General features: G+C 42.5%; 1 protein-coding gene across 1 annotated transcript in view; it reads left to right on the top strand.

Moving 5' to 3' along the window:
* The window catches only part of LOC126521557 (uncharacterized), an 81,929-nt gene that overhangs the window by 29,618 nt on the left and 26,730 nt on the right, over positions 1 to 25,581 (top strand). The window contains exons 15-37 of the mRNA XM_055066068.1: positions 1,129 to 1,352; positions 2,929 to 3,038; positions 3,099 to 3,210; positions 4,656 to 4,793; positions 5,561 to 5,677; positions 7,224 to 7,341; positions 8,041 to 8,118; positions 8,195 to 8,227; positions 8,368 to 8,421; positions 9,166 to 9,297; positions 10,568 to 10,773; positions 13,264 to 13,373; positions 13,917 to 14,034; positions 14,463 to 14,603; positions 14,681 to 14,797; positions 15,017 to 15,149; positions 15,272 to 15,307; positions 15,410 to 15,472; positions 15,888 to 16,016; positions 18,187 to 18,386; positions 19,405 to 19,511; positions 22,638 to 22,746; positions 22,832 to 22,996. Coding sequence (XP_054922043.1) covers positions 1,129 to 1,352; positions 2,929 to 3,038; positions 3,099 to 3,210; positions 4,656 to 4,793; positions 5,561 to 5,677; positions 7,224 to 7,341; positions 8,041 to 8,118; positions 8,195 to 8,227; positions 8,368 to 8,421; positions 9,166 to 9,297; positions 10,568 to 10,773; positions 13,264 to 13,373; positions 13,917 to 14,034; positions 14,463 to 14,603; positions 14,681 to 14,797; positions 15,017 to 15,149; positions 15,272 to 15,307; positions 15,410 to 15,472; positions 15,888 to 16,016; positions 18,187 to 18,386; positions 19,405 to 19,511; positions 22,638 to 22,746; positions 22,832 to 22,996 — 2,750 coding nt within the window. The remainder of the gene's footprint in view (positions 1 to 1,128; positions 1,353 to 2,928; positions 3,039 to 3,098; positions 3,211 to 4,655; positions 4,794 to 5,560; positions 5,678 to 7,223; positions 7,342 to 8,040; positions 8,119 to 8,194; positions 8,228 to 8,367; positions 8,422 to 9,165; positions 9,298 to 10,567; positions 10,774 to 13,263; positions 13,374 to 13,916; positions 14,035 to 14,462; positions 14,604 to 14,680; positions 14,798 to 15,016; positions 15,150 to 15,271; positions 15,308 to 15,409; positions 15,473 to 15,887; positions 16,017 to 18,186; positions 18,387 to 19,404; positions 19,512 to 22,637; positions 22,747 to 22,831; positions 22,997 to 25,581) is intronic.

Below are 25,581 nucleotides of genomic sequence, written 5' to 3'. Positions count from 1 at the left end.
TCCCCTTTTCTCTACCATCCCAACAACTTTGTTGTGATGTCCCACATGCATCACAGTCACTGCCTTTTTATTTGTCAGAAAATGTCTAGCTCCCACCTGCCCACACTTGCACTGATGATTATTTTCTACTGCAGAGCTTGAGCAGGTTCAGTATGTGAGGGCTTAGACAGCTTTAATGGCTGTCTTCCCCAAGAAAAAGAAGTTCAGCATTGGGATTTACTCCTGTGTACTACATAGAAGTAGTGCATAATACAAGTAAGAAGTTCCATCTTAAGGGGCCTCACCTGCCACCTAGAAACAATCCTGAACCATGCCACCCAATTCATCGCATCAGGCTACTCAAAGCAATCTAGCAACACACTGCTCAAAGGCATACTCAACCTACATCCTGCTAGCTACCCTGTTTTGTATAGCAACTTTGTAATTAGCTTTATCCATACTAGAGCTTTCCCACTGTTATTAACTGACTGCTTTTTTCTATTTTTCTTGTTTGTGTTCTTTGTTTGCAAAGGAAACATGCACTCGAGCTTGCACTGGTGTAATGCCCTTTGGACTTTCATTACCATCGTTATCATCACCCTATTTTGTACCCATTGTTTTGTACCCACTCCCATTGAATTTAAATTGCCTTTGTCTTGTCTTAGCTGACACCATTCTATGCCTGCAAATTTCCTAATTTTATCACGCCACGTAGTGAGCAGTTCTTGATTGCAATTTTCTTCCCTTGGCTTTCATTCTGAAATTCCAATAAGCCATCGGTTATGTGACCTATGCATCACATGGCCTGCCCAAATTAATTTTTTCCTCTTAATTTCAACTATAGTATCACCTACACTTGTTTGCTCTCTAATCTGCACCGCTGCCTTCTGAATGTTACATGTCATTTTTCGTTCCGTCACTCCATCAGCCCTTAAGAATGAACAAATGAAATGAAACAATTTACTTCAACAATCTGCTAACAATAGGCAGGAATCAGTAAATTATTTTCTGTAGGACCCTCGTTCTTTGTTGGGCATCTTTAATGGAAGCATGGCATGCCTCATAATCAAATCATTGTTTTGCCACGTAAAACCCCAGGATTTCTTTCTTTTTTCTTTTTTTTTATGCAAGCATGTTTTCTGCTCCTAGGAGGAACTTGGCGCTGGAGGCAGTTACGCCGTGACATGGCACTCTTTCTTGGTTTCGATGATAACAGCCTCATTAGACACTTGATCAAGTATGGCTCCAAAGCAGGCCTGGCCTTTGGCACACTGGCAGCCCAAGTGCTGAGAGAGCAGGGTTTCAATGGACTTGCTTTGCTGAATGTGAACAGAACCTCTCAGAGCATTGCCAAATTGTCAGACGCCCTCGCTGTAAGTATTGTTCTTGAATTTTATAAATTTTGACCATGCGATTCATTGTTTTGGCCAAAGATGCTGCTCATGTAAGCAACCTAATCGGTAGTTATACACAATTGCACTATGCCCTTGAAATATCTTGAAATATCAGTTAAGTCAATATTTTCCTGGCTTAGTGTCAACACTATGTATCTGTTATCTCGAAATGCTTTTGCTTTGTGCTTCGGGTATTCCGAAATCTCAACTGTGAAAATGTCGGAAAAAAGTCGCTACCCAAAAACTTCCATACTTTGTGCGCTGCTGTGACAGGAGGGTGAGTTTGTAGCAAATTCCATTTGATTCTATACCACTCTTATTATCTGCCTGTCAAAGCCAACTGCAATCTCACTAATTATTAATAGACGGTTGTAGTTGAATGCCGCTTATGTTCCACTCCACTCAGATTTCATGCTCTGAAACACTGCAGGGAACTGTGCATATTTCACATTTGATAAGCACATCTTGCCCGAGATGCAAGCGACATGCTATAGCTAGGTTGCAAAACTACCAAGAAGCCAAGCAGATGTGCTCTTGCACACAAGCGCACTAGCGTTCTCGGTAATCACTTTTATGGAAATTGCAGTGTCATTATGACACGACAACCCACATGACTGACGCCAGAAGCCCAATGACCCATGAGAAGTCTTGTGTGCTTGCACCTAACGAAAGTGTCAAACAGGGTGCTTGTGTGTTCACACGTGTATCTGCTATGATATGTGTGCCTTTCGGAGCTAGTTTCAATTTTTTTGTAAAGGTTGGGTGCCAAGTCACACTGTATATCGCAATAGCGATCTACCGAACTGGTATATTGACCTCTTGCGGGAAATTTAGCGGCTACTGGTGCCTATATTGAATGGCTTTATGCGGTCTGTGCGCTGCCAGGGCCTTATATTTTCACGAATTCGCTTACCTTGAAAAGTTTCCCAGTTTTTACAACTTCAAATAAGCAGGGTTTTACTGTTGCTACATGAGATTATCTTCTTTTCTCTCTTTTAGTGCATATATTTAGTATGTCCTGGACATAAGTGATAGTACTATGTTCACATGTGTGTTGTAGCTAAGGCATGACCAAATTAGGAGCAGCTTGAAGTCCCATCCTACCCACCCTACTCAAATACACATGAGATGTAAAGAAGCTCTCTTTTTACAGCCACTGAAACAACTGATAAAAGTGAGAAAATTTTCAAGAAAATTGAAGCTTTACTTTTGCAATGCTCAAACAGTAACAAATACAAACTTGTTTAAAAACCAACTGATAATGCATTTAAGGCAAAGAATTAAATTAAACCTGTGTTAATTGTACTTTACGTGAAACACCTCATTTACGGAAGTTTCTTGGGAGCTTGATTCACAAAAAAAGTTGTTTTCTGGAACCATGTAGTGTTACTAGTATACATATTTTTTCTGCTTCAGGCACTCGTAACAGATAAGACTGCTATTTTAAAATTTTGCAATTTTTGTCATGTTTGTAGAATAAAATTAAGGAGTGAAGTGAAATATATTTTCCAGAGGGCTACTGTGCATTATTTATAAGTGCTCACTCTTTCTATAGGTGATTCATGAGTTATTTGGTAATGACCTGCAAGTTGTGGTTAGCCTGGATATTGTTGATGTTGCTGCACCTCCAACTCTGATGGCAGTCCGCCTTCGTGACATCTTCAGGTAATTTTGCGCCAGGTTACATATTATGCTTCGATTGTCTAATATGTTCATATCATGCAGGTTCAGCCATTTGGTAGTATTCCAGACCCACTACAGGCAATCACTTGGGTATTGTGAAGTGGCATTGACATCCACATTTGATATACCAAACCATTCTCCAACAGTTCCTGTGGTAAGGCAGACATTGCTTCATCATTAATAATCATCTACCTACATGTGTGGCATATGTTAGCCAGACATATTCAAGAATGCTGGCTTGCTGAAGCATGTTAGACGTTATGTCAAAGCCCTGACAGCAGTTTTATGTCATTTCTAAATGTGGCCTAATTTTTAGGTGATATTCTTCCAGTTTCTTTTATTTACCCATTCCTTGGTTCCTTTTATTGACCCATAAGGATTATTTTGTTACCTTGTGAAACAGTTTTCAATCTTTTTCTCCTTGCAAATGTAGTTCAAATCGTGTCAAGCTGCCCACCAATTCCTGGGCTGTACTTATGTTAACCTTTTAATGACTGGACATATAAATACAGAGAAAAATTATTTTTTTCTATCTAAATGTGAAAAATACTGGAAATAAGCATAATCAATGAAAAGAACAAATATTTTGCTGAAACTTTTTCAGCAATAGTGGGACAACACCAGACAGGAAACTGAAAGTGAGCTTCACCCCAAGCCACGTATGACTTTGGAATTTGTAAATACAGCTCTCATCATATGGGAACCATAGGGGCACATTTCATTTGCTTTAAACCTTGTGTTTGGCACGGCTGCAACCAGAGATTATGCATCTCTCTCTATTCCGACTGTGCTTTCAAAAAGAAGCAAGTTGTGTGCCAAGCTTCTTCTTCCTCATCCTGTGTTTCTGCGTTAAGCCAACAAATTATGCTTGCTTGCTGTCATTCAGTGCTGGCCAAAGACATCAAATTAGCAGCTTCACACTAAATACCAAAACTGAGCAGGAAAAAAAGATTTCTGGTATGTTGCCTGTAGGCAACATTAGTCAATAAAGGGTTAATATAATGCAAGATATTTATTTTAGGGAATTACTAAGTGGCATTACGTGTGGAAGCGTACTTTGATTTAATGCAAGGTTTCCCCTTGTTCTCCTTTTTTTGAATTGCAGCAAGCTCAGCCACTTAGTAACTAAGCTTTGTGGGAAAGGTACTGTGCTCTAGTTATCTAATACAAAGGACTGAGGCACAGTTCATTACCATTCTATTGTATATACACAAACATTAGACCCAGACTAGCTTACTAAGAGTGTCTACTAGCAGAGAAAACTGACTCAAAGCTCGGTTCTGTTCATTGTTGTTTTTCACAAAACTATAACTCAGAAGATTTTGTAGCCTTTTCACAGATCTAGGCCCTTGTCATGTGTGTGTGTGTGTTTGGCATCACAGGTAGCTATTATTGGAATTAAAGGTAGCACTGCTGCTTGCTTTATATTCGTGCTCTCAGTAAAAGCTATCCATCTGCTAATGAAGTAGCATTATCTGCCTATCTAACTTGAATGTTTTACTCAGGTGTCTCGTTTTGTAAACAAATTAGAAGGTGAATGAATGTGGGCTGCAGTCTGACATTTAAGGGTCTGAGATGGTCCTTGCTTTTCTGGTGTAGGACACTGCTCTGCGCTGGCTTGGACAAATGGGTACTGGCAAGCAGGCATGCTTCTCTGTGAACTTGGCCATTATTGAGTTCTCAGCCACAGGCGACTCGTACCTTTGCCAACAGAACAACATTCTTAATTATGCCGAGGTAAGTATTTTGCTTGCGTGTTTTTGTCCTGCGCTTGGTGCTTGACTATGCCTTACACTGCTTGGCTGTACCAGCAGCCATGACCACTTAATCAGCCATGGCAATGTGAGGTTGTTCCTGTAGATCAGTGTGAGGGAATTATGCACAAAGGAGAAGTGGAAATGGAATGATAAGGAGCATGCATGCACATAATGCATTGACTGGCTGCACCTCATTTACTGCACAGTTATTTCCAACTCATTGAAAGTCTCTCCTGCATTGGGGTGCCAATAATTGTCAGTAATTCATGGAACCTATAAATTTCATTGTGTAACAGTGCTTTTGATCTTCCCAATGTGTTCTAAGTCATTTACGGTCTTGTTTATTTATATTGTCGTCATGTGAATGTAGATGCTGCATTAAGATGAAAGGGTTTCGGTGTTCCAAAATATGCAAGTTTCAAAGATGGACTGGACTCACTTACATAAACACTCATTAGCTGCTATGCCAAAAATTGTAACGATGCAAGAATGCCTGTGTAAAGTGCATTGTATGCACGTTAAGGAACAGCCGGTGGTCAAAATTAATTCGAAGTTAATCCACTGCAGTGTACCTCATAATCAGATCATGGTTATGGCACGTAAAGTTGTAAAACTTAATTTAAATTTAACAAATTATAGTGTCGGTTACTCACCTAGCAGCCTTTAGTCAGGGAATGAAATCTCAGCTTCTTTTGCGAGAATGTGAGTGCGGGAAGAAGATGCGTTCTATTGTAACTTGTCTTGCAGGCTTGTGACACCAAAAACTGGGTTGAGGTGCGCCAACCTCGTGGTGCACTGTGCACTCTCCGGCAAAAGGGCCAGCTCTGGCAGGCGTACGAAACTGAAGATCAACTCTCTGCTAAGGTCAGAGCCTCTTGTTCTGTATTCACTCTATAGAACACAAAAATGTTCACCTGCCAGCCATGCCATAGAACTTGAAACTATACAGCGAAAGTGCTGCAGCAGAGGGTCTGCAACTAAGGCTTACTCAATTTAACCCTTTCGCTGTCGGACCTTTCTGGCCGTGACGCACCCCCAGTGTCGGCTTGGTTTCAGGGAACGAGCATAACAGGGAATGAACATAGCAATTTATTTTCGATTATGATTGGTATACAAATAACATAGTCAATGCAATATGCACATTCAGTGTTCTGCAGCTGTTGTTAGTAAACATCATCATCATCAGCCTGACTAACATCCGTTCAACATCCGAATTTGACGATGCGGAACTCATCTCTTCCTCGCATGAGACGCTGTCCGAGTCCAAATCCGAGCTTGGCTCGTATTCTGAATCGGAATTGAGCCACCGCTCCAATGAGCAGACAAAGGTCCCGTGCGCTCAGCCATTCGAAAGTAACCGTGCGCAGGGAGGATGTGCTTTCAGTCGCCCGCACAATGGAGAGAAACGGGACGTTGCGTGATCAAGAAGACAGAGGGAGATGGAAAAAGGCTAAACAAAGTTCGAAGGGCTTTACGTTTACTGCTGCAAGTAGGAAGCGAGGGTGCGGCGAGAGAGCGAAAGCAGCAATCGAGTCACTCTTTTCGGAGAGGCAACGGCGCGTGTGCCTGAACTTGACATGCCGTAGCAAACATACCAACAGAAGAAAAATAAAAACCTTCAAACCAGCGGAGATAGCAGAACAACCCTTGAACCCATAACTACACGCGCGCGACGCATGATCCACCGAACGCGGAGCCACCGCGCCACTCAGCGAAGAGAAAGGGGAGAGTGGCAGTCGCACCGTACCCTTCAATACATGTACTACACAGGTCGGGGCGAATATACAAACTTGTAGAAAGAGTCAACAGATGGCGTGGCCAGTTTAGGAGCGCCAGCTTTGCGCTCAGGCGTGAAATTTTGAACGCACGATAGAGAATGTACCGGTACGTCAGTGACACTGTAGGGGGGAAGCGCGATGACGTACCGGTACGTCTGTGACAGCGAAAGGGTTAAGCATGCATCCTGGAAATGGCAGTGACTGCTTCATGAGTAGATCAATGAACTGTAGTCACTGTAAGCGGTTGCCATTGGCTTATGAATACTGCATTTTATTGACCTGTAGCGCCTACATCTGAGCAGGCATTTTTGAACATCTTGGCATGAAGTCTGCCTATTTCGAGCTGTTCTTTGACTTTTATATTTACTCCTGATATACCAACGTATTTATTGTGCTTAGCTGTGGTTCATGAATTGTAAGAAGGACACCATCTTCCAGGGACTCTATTTCATCTCTGAAAACACCACGTGGCGGGCAGCTATGACATCTGGTGAAGCTGAAGTCTTGTTTGATGCTGAAACAGTCTATTGCTAATATTCAGCTTCAGTCAAAGCACATTTGAAGTAGATTAACGTTTAAAAAAAAAATTTTTGACCCATATAAACCCCCCCCTTTCTTTTTATTTTTCACAGGTTAGCAAAGCCTTCGATCGCAACACAGGAGCATGTATTGCATTGTTTAATGTGGACTACGAAAACTACAACAGTGCATGCTTCCAGAAGTTCGGCCGAATGACTTCAGTTGTGCAGAGTAAGTCTGCCAAAAACTTTCGTACAGCCGCCTGCATTTTTGTTATCCCAACTTCAAAAGACTCTGTGCATATTACTGATTTTCTTTCACTCAAATATTGTTGAAATGTAGGGTTTCTTGGTACTTATCATTCAATCAAAGATCCAGTATCATTATTTTTGTTGTTCGTATGGATTTTCAGTTGACAGCCAACAAAACCAGTCCACTTCAAAGCTTTGTTTCTGCGATTGCGAGCTATGCCTACAAAGGCAGGCTGTTTTCTTTGTCTTTTGTTTTCTTTTCTTTGTCATCGTAATCTATCTGCAGTCACATTCACAATTTCCTGCTGTCATCAGACTTCCCCTATGAAATACAGTTATCAGTCAGATTTCTGCATCACAGAATTTATTTTTGAAGTGTCATTACTTAACATTCAGTACAGATTTATTCAAACTGAAATGTGCATGTTATCACGTGCCCATGTCTGCCCCCTTATAGCATTTCATATCTATGCATAAATCTCCATAGGTAGTTTTGTTAATTTGTGTGCTCTACATCACCTTTGTTACATTTTTGTGCCCTTTACTAGCTGTAGTGGTTAATTATTTTTTCTTTGCTTACTGCTTATTCAAATTGGAAATGCAAGTGCAGAAGCATTCTGGCAGGGTGTTTTTTTTTTCTTTGAGATGTGCTATACACCAAGATTTTCTCTGCTTTCAGATTACTTGAGCTACCAGCACCAGAGACCACGGCCATTGAAACGGAGCGGACTTGTGAAGCTACCATTCAATAGAACACGTATGTATATAAACTATTCCTTCCAGTGTGCAAAACAAAGGCAGGAGGCATCCTTACATTTCTTTTCACTTTGCAGAGTCATTAAAGAACAGCCATCCGGAATTGATAAGTAAGATTTTCTTTTTTCTCTGTCAACGTATTGTACCAAATGCCTTTGGACACTTTTGCACTTTATAGCTATATTATCTGTAACTGAGATGGCTTGCAGAGAACAAGTTTATTCATGATGCTCGGTCCTTTTTTTTGCAGAAACAGCCGCTGTACCTGGCCCAAGACTACCTCGGGGCAACCTCATGTCTTTGCGTAAGTCTAAATACAGCATCAGGCTTCACTGCACATGCTATTCGTGCACAAAGCAGACAGTATGCACCAGCATTCCATCTTACAGCACCATCAGATCATGACCGCATTCCGTTGCCTGCTGCACTTCCTAAACAAATTTTGTCACACTTGCCAGACAACGACAAGTGGTTACATGGAACTTGATGTCTGAAATGGGGGTGATTTGGAAGCAATGTCGCTTGTGGATTCTTTTTTAATTTTCTACTGTGTCATGGGACACAGTACGGACTTTGCCCATTAAGCATATTTAAGGCAACAAATGGGGGCAGGTATAGCTGCGACACCCTAGGGCGTGTCGCAGCTATACCTTTGATCAATTTTGCTGACTTTTTCACACACACACACACTAATATAACAGAGCCATGCGAGTGTATCTATATACCACAAACAACTGAAACGGATGTTCTGCAATGTGCTGTAAAAGCGTAGCAGTACTAGTATTGACATGGCAGCCATAAACTGAATTATTATTTAAAAGTTTTTTTATACTACTTACCTAAGCAGAACACTCAAAATAATATAGGCTTGTTCAGATGACTGCTAGCAACATGCAGTTTGTTTCATTGGTATATAATGCTTTGCTTTCTTTAAAATGTGACATTATTTAGCTAGGACATTCTCCATACTTTGTTTCAGTGTGTGTTTACTATTATCTGCTTCATCGCAGCCTCATATCTTGTACGTTAAATTATGAAATTCTTTCAGGTGTGCCCACCTCAAGTCGTCCACTGCTTTGTGTTCTTAGTGAAGAGTGGGCTAATATCGCTGATGTTCCAGAACTTTACTGCTCCCATTTTGTTATTGATGTGGCGCACCTGAATTTCAAAACTGGCTTGAGTAAGTCACGAGGATTTTTTAAGCTTCTTTTGTTTTTTGTTTGTGAACGCATATTTAGTGCAAAGCTAATTAAAGAATGTTTAGCTTACAACTTGTTTGGCTGTGCAGTGTACGCTTTACACTCGATAGCTTATGCTGCTGCTTGATACCTGGCTATACAGAGTGTGCAACATAAACAGTATGCTTCACATTGCTAATAGCAGTGATCAGCAATGCGCTTAAAATTTGCACATATATAAATGTTCTCAGGAATACATGGTTCCCCTGCTTATTATAATAGTGAGCTCTGTTCATTTTTCTTTACTTCATTGAATGGGAGAGGCCTTCGTCCTGCAGTGGACATAAAACAGGCTGCTAATGATATCGCTACATGCGTGTGGTATCCTTCGTGTAACAATATTGTTTCAGAAGAATATTTGTATTTGGCCAATGGCGCTGTGTATGCATTTAGCATGTAAAAAGTCCACCCTTGGCTGGCAATGTCAATTCTCAATAAATATTAAGGGTGACAATTAAAAATGTCATTACATCTAGCTAACTTTAATATTCTTGTTGGCTGCTGTGTCAGCAATGGACTTTGAGATCACTTTATTTAAACAATGTAATACGGTTAAAATTTTCTGGCTTTGGAGGGAGCAGAGCAAAACTGTAAAAAAAATAGGACATTCATAGGGCTTGATTGTCAATGTGCTTGCATGTAGTATTCAAGCTGTGGTGTGTGTCGATAAACAACAGTACAAGATGGCATGGCTGACTTGGTTGCAGGTTCGTCTCTTATATCCTTACTGTGCATGCACAAAAACTGTTTTCCATAAAACCCAGCAAGCGATGAACACTCGTTCACTCCTGTACAGTGCTCAGCGATCGAAACATGTGCTATACTTGGAGTATAGTACGTGGAGTAAGGAATGAAAGTGAGAGTTTTTATGATGCATTATGACTGCATTTCATGCTTTAGAAATCACCCAATCTGGTCCAATTATTGCATTTCAAACACTGAGCGCTGTACATAGCTTGAATTTTCTGCTGTATATTTGTTTGCAAATAGCTGAACACTGTCCTTGACCATATTTTATGGAACTGCGGTCAGTGCAAAGTTCATTTAATTCAAACAAAGCCCTGCAGTCCCCAGGAGTTCATATTGATGCAATTCTATTAACTATATATCTTTTCCTGCAATGATTTTGCGTGAGTTTAAAATACCCCAGCTAACTGGCATTTTTAAACACCAGTGCTAGTGTGTGACATTTGTTTTTCTTTTTGCTTGCAGCCAAAGACCCTATAACATTACTCAAAGAAAAATTTGGCAAAAGACGTCAATATTTGGTGAAAGTGTCTAAAATACCACTGCGGAATGTGACACAATATGCTCAGGAGCTGTCGGCATCCATATCAAAGCTGCAGTTGAACGGCATTGCAGTGCTAAATCAACACATAGCCTCACCACTTTTGTCCTTATTTAATGAAAGACTCCAGGTGAGTAGATATTTGGTACTGGCATTGTTAAAGTCTGGCTCGTCATTTAAACTGAAAGGAAGAAACTGGAATTTTGATTACATTGTTCCATAGTGCTGGATTTGCATAATGGGGTATACACAGCCACCTTGTCCAAAGACTAGAAAAATAGAATCAACACCAACAGATGCTTCTAAAACAGATTCCTATATGCTGTTGGTTCATTCTGTCAGCCATTTCTGGCTAGTGCCTCATCACTTTCCATGAGTGGCTCAACGAAATAAACCATAAATGAAATGGAGAATACTAGGCCACCCTCAGGGGCTTGGTAGTCCAGCTTCATGAATATAAAGAGAAATAAAACAATGGTATATGTGTTCCAAGACAGCACAAATTTCATTTTTGTTTGGAAATTCGGAAGTAGGTTTGTGTTGTTTGCACAGTTAGGGTTTAAAATGTCGCCATAATTTATAGGGCATTTAATGGTCCATGTGGTTGCAAATGGGCGCCAGGGTAAAACATAAGTTTAAGCTAGTGTTGTAGATCACACCCATGAAGTCAGGTAAGTCTTAAGTTTGCCAAAAATGACAGCAAAATCTTGGATATGCAGTGGTGATGTCAATGCTGCATTAGAGTACCAGTCAAATTAAGAAATGGAAACAAGTTCCTATGATTCTTTTCACTGTGTCATCATTTCTATCTCAAAAAATTATGGGTAGGTTTAGACTTGCATAGTATATTTTCGTTTAGTGTTTTCTTTAGGGGGGGTTCCCAACATGTGGTCTATATACAGCTTTACAGTCACACTAGAAGAATTTTCACTGCTGAATGTGGCTTTCACTGAATCATATTTCATGGAAGTGTGCCTGACACTTTTCAGTTAAGTCACAGTTGTCATGCAATGTAGAACATTGAAATGCTGTGGTCTAGGAAAACTGGTTTCTTAAGCCTAACTGATGGCCAAAGCATGCTTCTGTTGGAATATTTCTGAAATGTTCTTGAAGCTCCAGGGTATATATAGACTCCAACAGACTGAAGAAAAATATAGCACTGTCGAGAAAATTAGTGATTTGTTTATTTCTAGAGGTTGCACGACAACTATAGCAGCTGTCAGAAACATAATTGTCGCAATAGCTTCAAGATTAGTAATTGAAGCATTTTATTTTTCAAAGGTGTTCGTTCAAAAGATGGCTCATAATGTTACTGCCACATATTAGCAACAAAAATATCTTGTAATTGGTAGCACAGTTAAACCTCGATATAATGAACTTCTATATAAAGAAATTCTCGATATAATGAAGTATTTCACTTTTCACAACCTCTTGTCCATAGAACGCCATGCAATTAGAACTTCAATATAACGAAATGTGTTTATATGTGATTTCAATATAATTAAGTTTTGCTTCCGTAGCGAAGGAATGCCAAGGCAATAAATGGTAACTTCCATGGATGCAGGTGGTCAAATGACTGAATAATGCCAAGGCAATAAATGATAACTTCCGTAAATGCAGGTAGTCAAATAATTGAATTACAAGCGGCTGCTTGCAAACACACCTCTGAAATCGCATGCGGTGTGACAAGAGTGCCTGCCGAAGGGAAGCCGCATCATGTTTCATATGAATTCCATGTGCGATAACATCCTATTGCGCCCCATCCTAGGTGCGAGTGAAAGTGTGTGACGTTGAGAAACAAAGATGGTGGCTTGAGTGGCTTCAAGCACAAGTGCCGCCTCTGTGCGTGAGCAAAGGGTCTTTCTCTTGATGGGGGTGGGGGAGGGGTAAGTTGGCACGCATCTCAGCCATGGCTGCGCTTGGCTGTAACGCATCTGAGCACATACACAGTCGCACACCCTGCTTTATAGGTAATCTGCCGCATGTGCAAAGAGTGGGCATGCCGAGACGGCATGGCATCATGTAAGCTAACTTCCCGCACGTTTAGCATTGAAGATGCGTAATTTCGAGTTTCGGTGGCTCATTGAAGTGAGAAGCAGACGAAGCATTTGCTCCCTGCTGTCGGTGCTTTTCATGATAGCGTTGTCCCAGTGTGGGTGATGCTATCAGCCGCGGGGGCAGAGTGCAAGCAAAAGCATGGCTGGCTTGGTTTATTAGTACCACCTATGTGAAGATATCGTCGACGTGGCATGAAACCGTATCATTCGTCACTGACTGCCACATTCATCAAAATGAATTGTTTTCTCATTCAAATTTGCTTTTTTCAATTGCCCAATAATTCAGGAAATTCTGCGACCTCTTGCAAGAGAAATTGATCTGCGGCTGTACTTACTGGCATAAAAGGTCGAATTTCAATACAACGAAATTTCAATATAAAGAAGCAAATTGCCGATTTTACCTACTTCGTCCTTTTGAGGTTTAACTGTATCTGTTGTGGCTCCATGACATTGCTCAAAATCTTATGACTTGCTCTGGCGGCACAAAAGTTATAATTTTTTATGGATCCTCATGCACTACGAAAAGATATCTTAATTGTGAATTTGTCTCGTGTAATGTGCAGCTTTTCAGACGTTCATTGAGGAATGACCTAACCTTGGTTTTGGGTCTTGAGATACCAGACTTTGATGAGAAGCCAAGGGAGGTTGCCAATCGGCTGGTGCCACTTACTAGGTGAGATAAATGCCTACATATTCAGTGTCATAATGTAGCGCCCTCCCTTGCGCAATGCCTAGAACCCGGATAGCATGCTCCCACATAAGAAGGAAATAGACTGCGCCTGGCTGTGGCATGTGGAGTCACGGCTCGCAATTCTATTCTGGCATTGCTTTGGGTCACCTATTTCTTTCCCTTGTTGCCGAGGCATAAGCCTACAATAGTGAACCTCTCATCAGTCATTTATTTGCAATTGTGTCAAAGTCCAGGGCTTGTAGCTTAGTGGAACATGCATAATCAGCCAAAAACTGATATTTCCTCTCTGGTGCTTACAGGGACTAATGATATTGCTAGGTGACGATAATTAGATATTTGGAGAAACCGTTTAATCTCCTGGCATCATGAAAAGTAGCAGAAATAAGAGTATTGAGAATTTACTAGCAGAATGTTTGCAATCAGAGAAAGTTTGCAACTAAAATTTGCGTTCTAGAGAGAGCAAATCGTAGCACTCGGGGGAGCATCTGCTAGCTAATGTGCACTATGTGTTATTTTTTGTTTCAGGACTGCTGACATCATCATCCTGCAAACACACTTTAGGCGTCTCTGGAAGTTCTGCCGCACGGCTTATCCTTCCATTGTCCAGGAAAGTAATAACACATGCCAGCAGTCAGTGCCTATGGTGAGTTGATTTTTAAATAAATATGCATGTAAATCACTGCTGTTTCATTTTGCTAGACAATTCTTTTTAGTGAAGATAAATTTTCTAGGTGCAAATTTAGCCTGCACATTCTATGCAAGATGCTGTGTGCATGGAGTTTGCGATATGAACTACTCGTATAAACAAAAACACGAGCCATCTGCAAAATAGTCGATAAGCATTTCATAAGATTTGTTTTAGCCTTTCTTGATTCATTCATCTTTATGTATTTTGGCAATGATCCATTTATCTTGAATTTTACTTGTAAATACATACTGTTGTTTTGGTGCTGAGGCATGCACTTTGCAATGTAACACGAAATGTAACATTAAACACTGCATCCATGTAGTCTTCTTTGCCAAACATATAGTTCTTTTTTTAAATGAAATGTTTGGCTTTTGTTCTTGCAGTTGAATGCACTAAAGTGGGCGAAACTTGTGGAGACAAACAAACACGTGTGCCTTTCAGTCAACTTGGCCACCCTGCGGTTTCACTATGTTGACATCCCTGGCTCTGATCTTCCGTGCACCAAGTCTCGAGAAATAGCTACTGTAAGTTGTACTGTAGGTTTTAATCAAACTTGTCCCCCATAACCTGCAATGTTCTATTTTGTTTTTCTTTTGTTTAGTACTGCGAATCTGGCACATGGAATGAATCCACTGATGCACAGTTCTCTATGAGTGCGCATCGATACAATGATGGACAGTGGGATGCCTTTGAAGAGGAGCTATTGATCAAAGCCAAGGTCAGTCTTCCTGGGTTGTTGGGGCGCCGATAACTAGGTTTAATAGAAAACAATATTAGTAAAATGACATCTCTCTGGGGAATGTCTTTTTGAAGTACAGATATTATGTCTGGTTGGTTCTTTTTTTTTGCATGCACAATTTAAAAAAGTTATTCGTGTAGTCCTAGTAGCATTCCATCCTTGCACTTGACTTGATCGCTCTCTTGACCTTTTCATTAGGTGGAAAAAATAGAGGCTGCCCGTCCCAAGAGCTGCTGGGCTGTCTTCAACATTGATTATGATCGAGACACGGCAGCGTGCAGTGTGCACAAGGAGCGTTTTGCACGTCTCAAGTCGCTAGGCAAAGCAGCTGGTAAATATTTCACCACTTGTCTGCTGAGCAAGTTGGACTTTCCTGTGTTTGTACAGCAGATGTCATGCATGGCAATGCTACTTTTCTGGATGCAAATATCCACAATTCTCTTCCTTTTTCAGGCTACAACCCTGATTGGAAGGACAGTAATCAGACAGGTGAGTATTGTTCTTCTATGTGACAGTTCTAGTAAAAGTAGACACATATGACTGAAGCACTCACAGTAAGGTATTTGTTTCATGTGATGCATTCTGTTGCAGATAAAGACAGCTCAGCAAGAGGTAGGATCAGCACAGCACCTTATAACAGAACACAGGCAGGAGGTGAGTGACATTTCCAGAAAACTCGAACACAGCCTTGACTACAATGATGCAGGCAAGGCATGTAAAGATAAGTTGTTTACTTTGGTAAAGATAACCTGTCTTCTTTGGTTCATTTTGACATGGTCATATCTCGAACGTAGGTAACGGTGCACTTGCAGCTTTTATGTGATTGCAACCTGTCTGCCACACTGTGAAGCCAGTGCCAGTAGAGGCTACAGTTTTTGCTTGATGTAGACACTATGAAACAAATATGTTGGCAGGATCTGTCTCCATTTACAAGTTGATAAACATTTTGCAATCCTTATTGTGGTTTAGTTTTTATATTGTTCACATTTAAGACTACATGAATAATGCTGCATGTGCACTGCAGGAAATTGTTGTATGGTGATCTGACACTTAGTGAATGCTGTTGCAGGATCCCTTCTCTGTGTGTTCAGTGGTGCCATCTCTGAGGGCTTGCTGCCACCAGAAGGCCTATGCACAGCTGCTATCTACACCAGTGTCTCATATGATGAAGTCAAGAAGGCCTTGGTTGTCAAAGATGGTGCGTTGCCAGTGTTGTTGAAAGCAAAGCAGTAAATACTGATGCTGACCTTTCGTGTCAAGCACCACTACATTAAGTTGAAATATGTACACATGAAATTTATGAAACCATCTGATAAACAGTGACAGCCTGGTAATGCTACTTTGGAAGTGTGAACCTTGATTCCTTCTATATTACAGTAGACTTCCATTAATTCGACTCCAGTTAATTCGATCTTTTGGTTAATCCAATTCCAGCTAGCTGGAGCCCATGAATTTCTGTGGGCCCAAACTTTAGTTATTTCAGTGCTAAACATGGCCTTTGTTAAATCATACGAGCTTGACCAGTCTGTACACACGCCCCTGACCCCTATGGTCACCTCGATAGCGGCCCCTTCAGTGTCGTCGACTGTCTCGGCGGAGCTTAGAGGACAGTCATTGAGCACACGTCATCTCTCGTCGAAAACGCCTATTTTTGGCCTGCCCTAGGAAAATTTTCTTGCAACAACCGGAGCTCACATTGTCTGATTACGGTATTTACCTGATTCTAACGCACGCCGTTTTTTAAAGAGAAGATTGGGCTGAAAATTGCCTGTGCAGTGCAATCGTACACAAAAGCAAACCCGTCTTCGCAGTTCGCATGCTTTGCCGCATAATACTAATGTATTGCGGCAAAGCTGGCTTTGAATACCGTGTGGCGAAGATAGCTTTAGAAAACCACCCTCCATTGTGCAACAATTTTCCTTGTTATTTATTTATTGATACTGCAATCCGGGTATCGGGATTATAGCAGGGTGGGAAAAAGAATTAAGCAGTTTCACAAAAATGGCAAAATGTAAACAAAAGAAATAAGGGTGCAGGTTGAAGCTCTGCAGCCAGCATCAGGAATACACTTGAACAAGATATCAAAAGTAAAAATGAAAATACACAATAGAACAGTACAGTGATGAAATGCAGTAACATAGACTAGGTAATATGTTGAGCGAATAACGTCAGTGACGGTTGCAACACTTCATTGTTAGTGAGGTTATCCCAATGGGTAATAGTTCGTGGAAGAAATGAGTATTTAAAACAGTTATTACAGATGCGAAAAGGAGTTAAAGTTAGCTGATGTCGTTGTCGGGTCGCATACCCAGACGAAAAATGAACTAAATGGGTGAGTTCAGTTCTGTAGTGTCCTTTAATTATTTGGTACATGAATCTTGAAATAATGAAAGAGTTGGGTGTAAGTTAGATTTATACTTTGTTTACGAGTTTTAATGTCATTTCTAAGTTATTTTACTACTTTGGATGCATAGAAAGTGGGCGCGCGTCTAGTTTGGGGGTGTTTTATAATCGGGCAAATACTGCGAAATGAATCAGTGGTGTGTTCTGGTGTTTTTTTCTAGATGTTTAATTGGGCCTGCCGGATAATTTGATCAGTTTCGTCGGTCCTGTCGGGGTCGAATTAACGGAAGTCAATTGTACTTTCATTGTTGGAGTCCATTGCTTTGATGTAGCCTTTCAGGTCTACATTTATTTTAAGTTCATTCGTTCAACTTTATAGAGAGGGTTATAAAAAATTAAAAGGCACAGAATGAAGCAGCTGCAGACCAAGAGACACTATGGTTGCAATGAAGCACATCATGGTTAGAGCTTTTGGGGGACCATTACATAATGCATCTTTTGTTTTGTTGTAAAATTTCATTCTAATGAAAATATTACAATTCTGCAAAATACTGTGCACAAAACCTGCAAGAAAGAAAACGAAGAAATGAAAGATGGAAAATTTAATTTGATTTAGGAACATTTGCACAGCATGAAAATAAAGCTCTTTTTCCAGGTTTTTTTTTGTGTGTGTGTGTGTGCTGTGATATCCCTTGACGTACAGGTTTTCACTGCTCTAACGTTAAAGTGAATCACAGTGGCAGCCAGTACCTGCTTTGTCACCATGTAGACACTCGGGCATGGCCATCTTGCACACAAATTTAGTTTATTTAAACACTTCGAATGCATCAGACACATTTTTCACTCACGCCAGTAAGTTGAATGTCTTAACTTTGCTGTGCAACGAAGAATGCTGAAAAAACTTGACTTGTGGAATAGAGGAGGTTGAAACCCAGATCTTCCTTTAAGTAAGGTGACCATCTTGGGGATTTTATGGTAGCTTAGCATCCTTCAAAGTGCGGTCATAGTTCTGTTGTCCTTTGCAGGAGACTCTCTGCAGCATTTCTCGACACTAGCTCGGCATCTGCGACTGGTTGGTGCTGGAGTGGCACCAGGTGCTCTCATGGCCAACATGGCACGAGATTTTGCGCTTGAGAGCACAGCCTGGCTTCGTGTGAAGGGCTTCAACACACTGGCTGTTCTGACGGACCACTGGCCTCGCCCAGACATGCTTAATATCTTCAGGGTGCGTTAAAGCAGTGTTTTACTGCAGCTGTAAATGACAACGCAAATAGTGAAATTTGTTGTGGCTGTAAGGCATTGAGTGACGTGTACATAGCCTGTGATAAAGCTGATATTTCAGCTAGTGGAGCTCTTCCCTTGGCAAGTCCTGTTGTATAGCTATCATGTACAGGTTGCCCAGAGTTAATGTTAACATAATTTAAATAGTAACCCAGGCGGGAAAGAACCTTGTGAAGGTTAGCTGCCTGAAGACACTTGGTTTCAAGAAATTTCAAACGTAGCCTGTAAATTTCTATTTAATGCATTGTGTCATTAGGTGAACAATTAAGAAGAGTGAGAAAAATAGCAAACAATACAGTAGTCACACACATTTGGCTCCACTTGTGTAAAGCCATCTTTGTTGCCATATTGTTGAGACATGGCGTGTTTGAGCCAACTAATTGCCAAGCAGGATTCTTATAGCCGGCTGTCGTGATTTCGTGGCATGATGAATCTGAGCTCATAAATCCAAATGGGATTAAGTAATACAATTTCTGGTTTCGACATCATGTGTGGTCGTTCAGCAAAAACGCCCGAGCGTGTCGTCATCTTGGACTTAGAACACAGTGCTTTGCGCAAGGTGTTTCAAATGAGGGTGAACACTACAAGAAACTCCTCCAAGCAGGTGCATAAATTGAAGTAGTCATCTCTGCAATACGGACTGTTTTACAGACTGCCATAAGATGCAACACGGTTCACCTACCAAGTCAGAGTTTGTTCAGTACAAAAACATGTGAATATTGAAGCATTTATTTTTGCTTGATTCCTATTTTAGTTTTCTTTAACAAGTACACAAATCTCACACCAAGGTAGCAAAGGGTGAGAGACTAAATTAGGATGTTCTAACCTAGCATACAAGTACTTTTAACTGCAATTTGAATATCTTTTACAGACAAAAAAATCAGGTTATAAGATGTTAATGATTGCCAAGCATTAAAATATTTGATTTTCTCGTAACTAGTGCTCTACTTCTGATGGTGCAGGAACTACGTAAGGTTATCAAAATGACGGAAGAATTTGGCAAGGTCTCCATCATCCTTGGAATACCGCCACAGCAAAAAATAAATGATTTACTATTCCTGCAGAAGGAGTAAGTTGCTATTTATTCCCTTGTATTTACAGATAGTGTGCCAAGTGCATTCCATAGGGAATCTCATTCCGTGTAAAAATACAACTACCTACATTTCTCTACGAAGGCTGTAATGATGAGCTGTCACAAATCCCATAAATGGCAAAACATCTCTAAGTAAACTGGTATTGAAAATATCCAACTGTAGTCTCTGTCAACTTAATGGCTCCTGCCTTACATATGCATCGCCATCTAGCTCTATAACTCAGTAATGCAAGCAGCATGGGGAAGCTGAGATAAGAGCATATGCATCACTAAATCAGTCAAACACAGGGCTCTTGACTCTGACACATTAATATTGCAAAGCTGTTATGTTCGTTGACAGTGAAAATTTGCCATGTGGGGCCGTTGAAGAGGCATTGTGCAAGGAAAGAGGCTAGGGAACAAATTCAATCTTTCTCAGCTTGCTCCATTTGCCAACCGACCAACTAATTGACGAGGTTCAAACTATTCCCTCTTTGGTGCACTGAACAATACTTTGTGCTTCCCTTCTCCTCTGTAGAAATATAATTAGGCCATTATGACAACTTTACACTGTGGGGTTCTCCTCCCGTGCTCTTGGGACAAAGGAACGACAACGTAGTAGTGCAAACAATCACAAGGGCATTTATTGCACCTTTCATAGATCAATGCCTGCTAGCCGAGTTGCTATCCACAAAACATGCCGATGGGCGCGCGACAAATCTAAGAAGTCCGACTCACCGCGACCGGATAACGAGCGAATATGTTCGCCCCATGATCCCAACGCCTGGTCGTTCGCGCGTACGGTCACGCGAAGGGGGCGCGTTCGAAGGAGGCCACGCGAGACGGTCTCGCAGAAGCATAGATCGGCGCACGCGCAGGACGTCCGTGGCGCTCGCCGTTCCGCAGCCAAAGAGGAAGAGCTTTCTTCTTTTCGCGGCCAAGTAACCCCGCCGGTAGGCGGCGTTAGCAGCGCAACACTCGCGCCATCTCTCGCACTGCGCTTCAACCACACCAACCACCGCGGACCCCAGGCCACGCGACGAAGCCGCATTGCAGGAGACGCGAGCTATGCGGGAAAACAAGATATCAGGGGACGCGTGAGAGTCGCGGATCCCCGCAACCTTAAATCACTACATATTCCGGCGAAACATGTCACACGGGCTAACATCAACGCGTGCTTCGCGAACAAGGTAGTGCATGCAACATTGGCCGCGCCGAGAAAATGTCCACACGCTGTCCATAACATGCGAGCCGACTGTCCTTGGGTACACTGCTAGCGTCCGCTGGTCACAGTAGCAGCCCTGCAGACTCGACGGCACGATTCCAGGCCAGGACTCCGGAAACGGCGACGCAGTAGTCGACACGAGCAAGCGTCGCTCTCGCCCTGCTGGCGAGAGCCGCAGTAGCTGTCGGTGACTGCCGGCTCTTTTCTCCGCCGCCGAGGTTTGCGAGCTGGATACAGGTGGCCGCCGAAGTCGCGCCTGACCGGCCACAGCATCACCATTGTCCGGGTTGGCTCGATCGTAGTCCGGGGCAGCAGCGCAAACGATGTGCAGGTGACAGCAAACCAGGGGTGACTCAGCTCACGCCGCGTACACTCAACGCACTCGGCAAACACTAAAGTAGTGCAAAGGAGAGGAATTCTGCATGCGCATCGCGCACGTGGTACGATGTTCAACTCGGCTAGCAAAAGATCGGGCAGCTACTCAGATGCTAAGTTCACGTGAACGAAGCTCGCTTCCTTTAGTCGAACGAGTAATTTCAATTCGTGTGAGGCTAACCAGAATGAGAGAAGCAAAGTGAAACACCTCAACGCCACGGTCCACCAGGTTGTGTCCCTCCACGTGCGACAGGCAGCTTCGTAAAGCCTTAGGCCTAAAGCGTCGCTACCCTGATAACCGGCAACCAAAAACATCTAAAATGGGCGCAAAACAGGCAGCCGCGAGGAGACGTCAGCTCTTCTGTTAGGTAGTCCTAACCCGCTCGGTGCACACAGCATCCGAGTTGACTGCGCCCACCATCCCAGACGGTGTCGGAGCGCCCGCGACCAACCGGCTCCCAGAGCCGCGACTTCATCAGAGTCAAAGCGATAGAAGAAACTATTTACATATATAAGAAATTCTGACCACCCACGAGGCTTCCGTACTCACTCGCTTCAGGCTTGCCAATGCTCCGCGGGCGCCAAGCCTCGCTCTCCTAGGATGCAGACCATGTGGCTCTCGTACTGACGAATGTCATTAAAAAAAAAAAAAAACACTTGCGAAAAGGCTTAGCATGTTGACAAGTTCAAACACACTACAGCCACCGTCGCCTCGCTCAAGAAAGCCCGCTGCCGACGCTAGCGATCAAAATCCACGCTAGCCCTATATACGCTTCCGTTCAAACAAAGGTCTCGAACGAAGCAAAACTGTTAAAACTATCGTCCGATGCCCCAAGAGCCCCGCGTTGGGCAGCCAGATCTGGGGTTCTCCTCCCGTGCTCTTGGGACAAAGGAACGACAACACAGCAGTGCAAACAATCACAAGGGCATTTATTGCACCTTTCATAGATCAATGCCTGCTAGCAGAGTTGCTGTCCACAAAACATGCATGCCGATGGGCGCGCGACTTAAATCTAAGAACTCCGACTCACCGCGACCGGATAACGAGCGAATATGTTCGCCCCATGCTGGATCCCAACGCCTGGTCGTTCGCGTGCACGGTCACGCGAACGGTGGCGCGTTCGAAGGAGGCCCCGCGAGACGGTCTCGCAGAAGCATAGATCGGCGCAACGCGCGGTACGTCCGCGGCGCTCGCCGTTCCGCAGCCAAAGTGGAAGAGCTTTCTCCTTTTCGCAGCCAAGTAACCCCGCCGGTAGGCGGCGCTAGCAGCGCGACGCTCGCGCCACCTCTCGCACTGCGCTTCAACCACACCGACCACCGCGGACCCCAGGCCACGCGACGAAGCCGCATTGCAGGAGACGGGAGCTATGCGGGAAAACAAGATATCAGGGGACGCGTGAGAGTCGCGCATCCCCACAACACAAAAGATTCAAAAGGCTTGCTTTTTTAGTGTTATTCAGTGACATATTTTACTTGCCAAGTAGGGCTCTTCCAGTTGTTCAACTTGTTCATTTCTTCTCTAGGCCTGTGGACATGGTGATATTCATGGGCCATTACCAGCCAGGTAGTGAGCCATGCCGTGTTATGCATCCTTCCAGTTTGTCGAAAACAACGAGCACATTATCCAGTCTGGTGAGGCTTAGCACACCATTTTTGACATATTGTGAGAGACTTGTCAGTGTTGGCTAAGGGAAGGTGCATTTCAATCTCTGTACAGGTTGAAACCACACAGGTCATAAAGACCCTTTCCAGCAAGTTGAATATCACAACAGCAGTTTGCGTCTCTGTGAACTTGGCTGTGTTGACATTTACTCTTGGAAGCACAACGAAGTTTAAGCTGGGCACTCAATGCTTGCAGGAGACTGTGAGCAGTTATGCTGAGGTGAGGGTTAACACCTTTTGGAGTGATGTTAGTAATAATATCACCTTTAACATATTAACTGTGGCAGCAGTGTTTTTGGGTCCTGATTCCTGTGGAGCACACATATTTCTCAGATTCATTGTGACCCACCAGTTAGTCATGCACTTGTCTTTCAAAGCTGAGAGATGGTGTCACTGCAATTGCAAATTGAAGCAGTGAGAATTTTTAACTTGCACTGGTCTTTCGCAAATTTATTGCTTCTGCACTACTGAAAGGCCTGCATTTTCACAGCTGCACCGGGGGTGTCGCTACTGTGACCCCCCTAATGACCTGCGTCACAGTCGACAAAGGGGCTCGATGTTTTTGTGCAATGCAACAAAATTCAAATGCTATTTATTGGTGATGTGTTGCTGAACTTTTCACAAATATTGTAATCTGAAAATTCAAAATAAGAAATTTTGTCCTAATTCATGATTTTAATTGAGATCTTTAGAGTTTCTAAGGCAGTATGGTCTTTTTATTGCTGTCATTGTTCTTAAAGACACCTTGCAATCAACATCGAACTCGTCTTTATCAAAGCTCATTAGAAATGATTGAATTTCAGCTTTGTTCAGTTCTTGAATTCCTGCATTGTTCAAAAAATGCATGGGCTTTTTGCGCCGATCCGCCAGGTCAGAAAACTAGACACATGAGTGACGCTTTCAGTTGATAAGCTTTATTGTGCCATCTGTTGTATAAAAAGAAAGCCTACCTTAAAGGGCCCTTCACCAGATCTGGTCATTTTGAGTTGACAAGCTCAGAGCATACATTCCGCGATAACGATCGTGTCTGCAAAGTATTACATTGCAACGTGCCGCGAAAAGATTTGAAATTTCAAACCGAACGCCGATTTTCCTTCTCCTTACGGCCGCCGCACTCCAAGCAGGAGGATGACGTACTCGTGTGCCTGCGCCTACATACTGGTGTCCACAGTGTGACATCGCTCGTGGTGACACGTGACTTCGTGAATTATTCAAGACAACATCTGTTATCTGTGCGATCTGTTGCTTGATTTGATGATTGAAGTTTAGAGAAATAATAAAGCACAGAAACGGAATGTCTGCATGTTTTTTGTTGTACTTCGCACCGAAGCAAGAGAGATGTACTTCTGCTTCATCTGCTTGTTCCTGCGGTCATGTGGTCACGTGCACAGGCAGCGAAACTATGCCATTTTCTATTGTGTTCCAGCGTGTGATCGTGTTCTGTGATCTGCTTGTTCTGCCTCAGTATTCGTGTAGCACTGAATTAGACAGCTAATCATGTTTCCTTGTCCACAGCGTGCAAAATCGTGCGCTGCGTGAACGAGACAATAGCTCGTGCGCGACGCCGTCAGCGGAAGTGCATAGCACCAGAAAAAAAAAGCGATGAGAAAAAAAAATGAAGGCGCGGGGCCTGTGATGTATGCGTCACGCGATCCTCGAGCTCTGGTATGGGAAGAAGGCAAGGAAGGAATTTCGCTTGCAGAGGCTAGACTGGGTGAGTGAAGAGAGCGTCTCCCTTGGCAGTGGAGCCGATCTACTGAAATCATGGGTTCGCGGCACTGAAATATTTCTATCTCGGCTATTAATGAGCTGATTTGAAATATTTTTGTGGCAGAACGCTCCCTAGACGACATGCAACAACTTCCAGTGTATAACCAAAATTTGCTACGAGGCCTGGCGATGGGCCCTTTAAGATTTTAGTGGCACCAACTTCTGAGTAGATTGAACAAGCAATCAGCGAATGTTTCATGCTCGAAAATTATCTCGTGTACAGCCTGGGATGTGTATGAGTGGCCAGACAAGTAGCTTGGGGCACGGCATTTAGAAGGGTAAAGATGCACTACAAGAAAATAATTAGGTCATGTTTTATCGTTAGATTGTACTGTCGATGTAGCAAATAGTTTGCTCTCACCAATATTTGAACTTAGGAAACTTGCGAAATGACGGGACAAGAAACACAACAAATGGGCCCATGCGCCAGTTGTTGTGTTGGAAAATGATAAGAAAGGGAAAGTGTAGGTTCCTTAAGCAACTAATTGTGATGGCACAGGCTGTGACAATTGCTGGACAAGGCACTATAATCATTGGTTAATTAAATAAATTATGTTGCATTGCAAGTTTGTAAAATCTAGGAGACCACACAGAATTATTGCTGCGTATTGGGTGCTAAGGGAATGTATATTTAGAGAAGTTTGGCCTACTGTTGCAGTTATCTCTGTGAAGAGACGAGTGGGCTCAGATTAACTGCAATACCCCAATCTAGCATAGTTTCCATTTCCCAGTAATTCCTCAGGATTGCATATTATGTACACAGAGGTCTACAACAACAAAAGTTGTCGCAGCCTTGAGCCAACATTTTAACCAGAGAACTTGCGTATTTGTCTTGACACAAGTCTCTCCTTTTTTAAATTTGCCTTACCTTAAGTCCAATTTCTTCATTTTATTCAATTTAGTACATTCCTAGCAACCTCATATAGAAGGTGATCATAGTTATGCTGTTGTTACTTTATGTACATAAGGTCAAACACAAAATTCATGCAACAATTGAAATTATTTTGCAGCCTGGGCACATAGCTTGGAATTGAA

The sequence above is a fragment of the Dermacentor andersoni genome, chromosome 6 (genome assembly GCF_023375885.2).
Source record: "Dermacentor andersoni chromosome 6, qqDerAnde1_hic_scaffold, whole genome shotgun sequence".
Taxonomy (NCBI): domain Eukaryota; kingdom Metazoa; phylum Arthropoda; class Arachnida; order Ixodida; family Ixodidae; genus Dermacentor; species Dermacentor andersoni.
The sequence above is the reverse complement of the archived record's forward strand: the minus strand, read 5'-3'. Positions and strand labels throughout refer to the sequence as shown.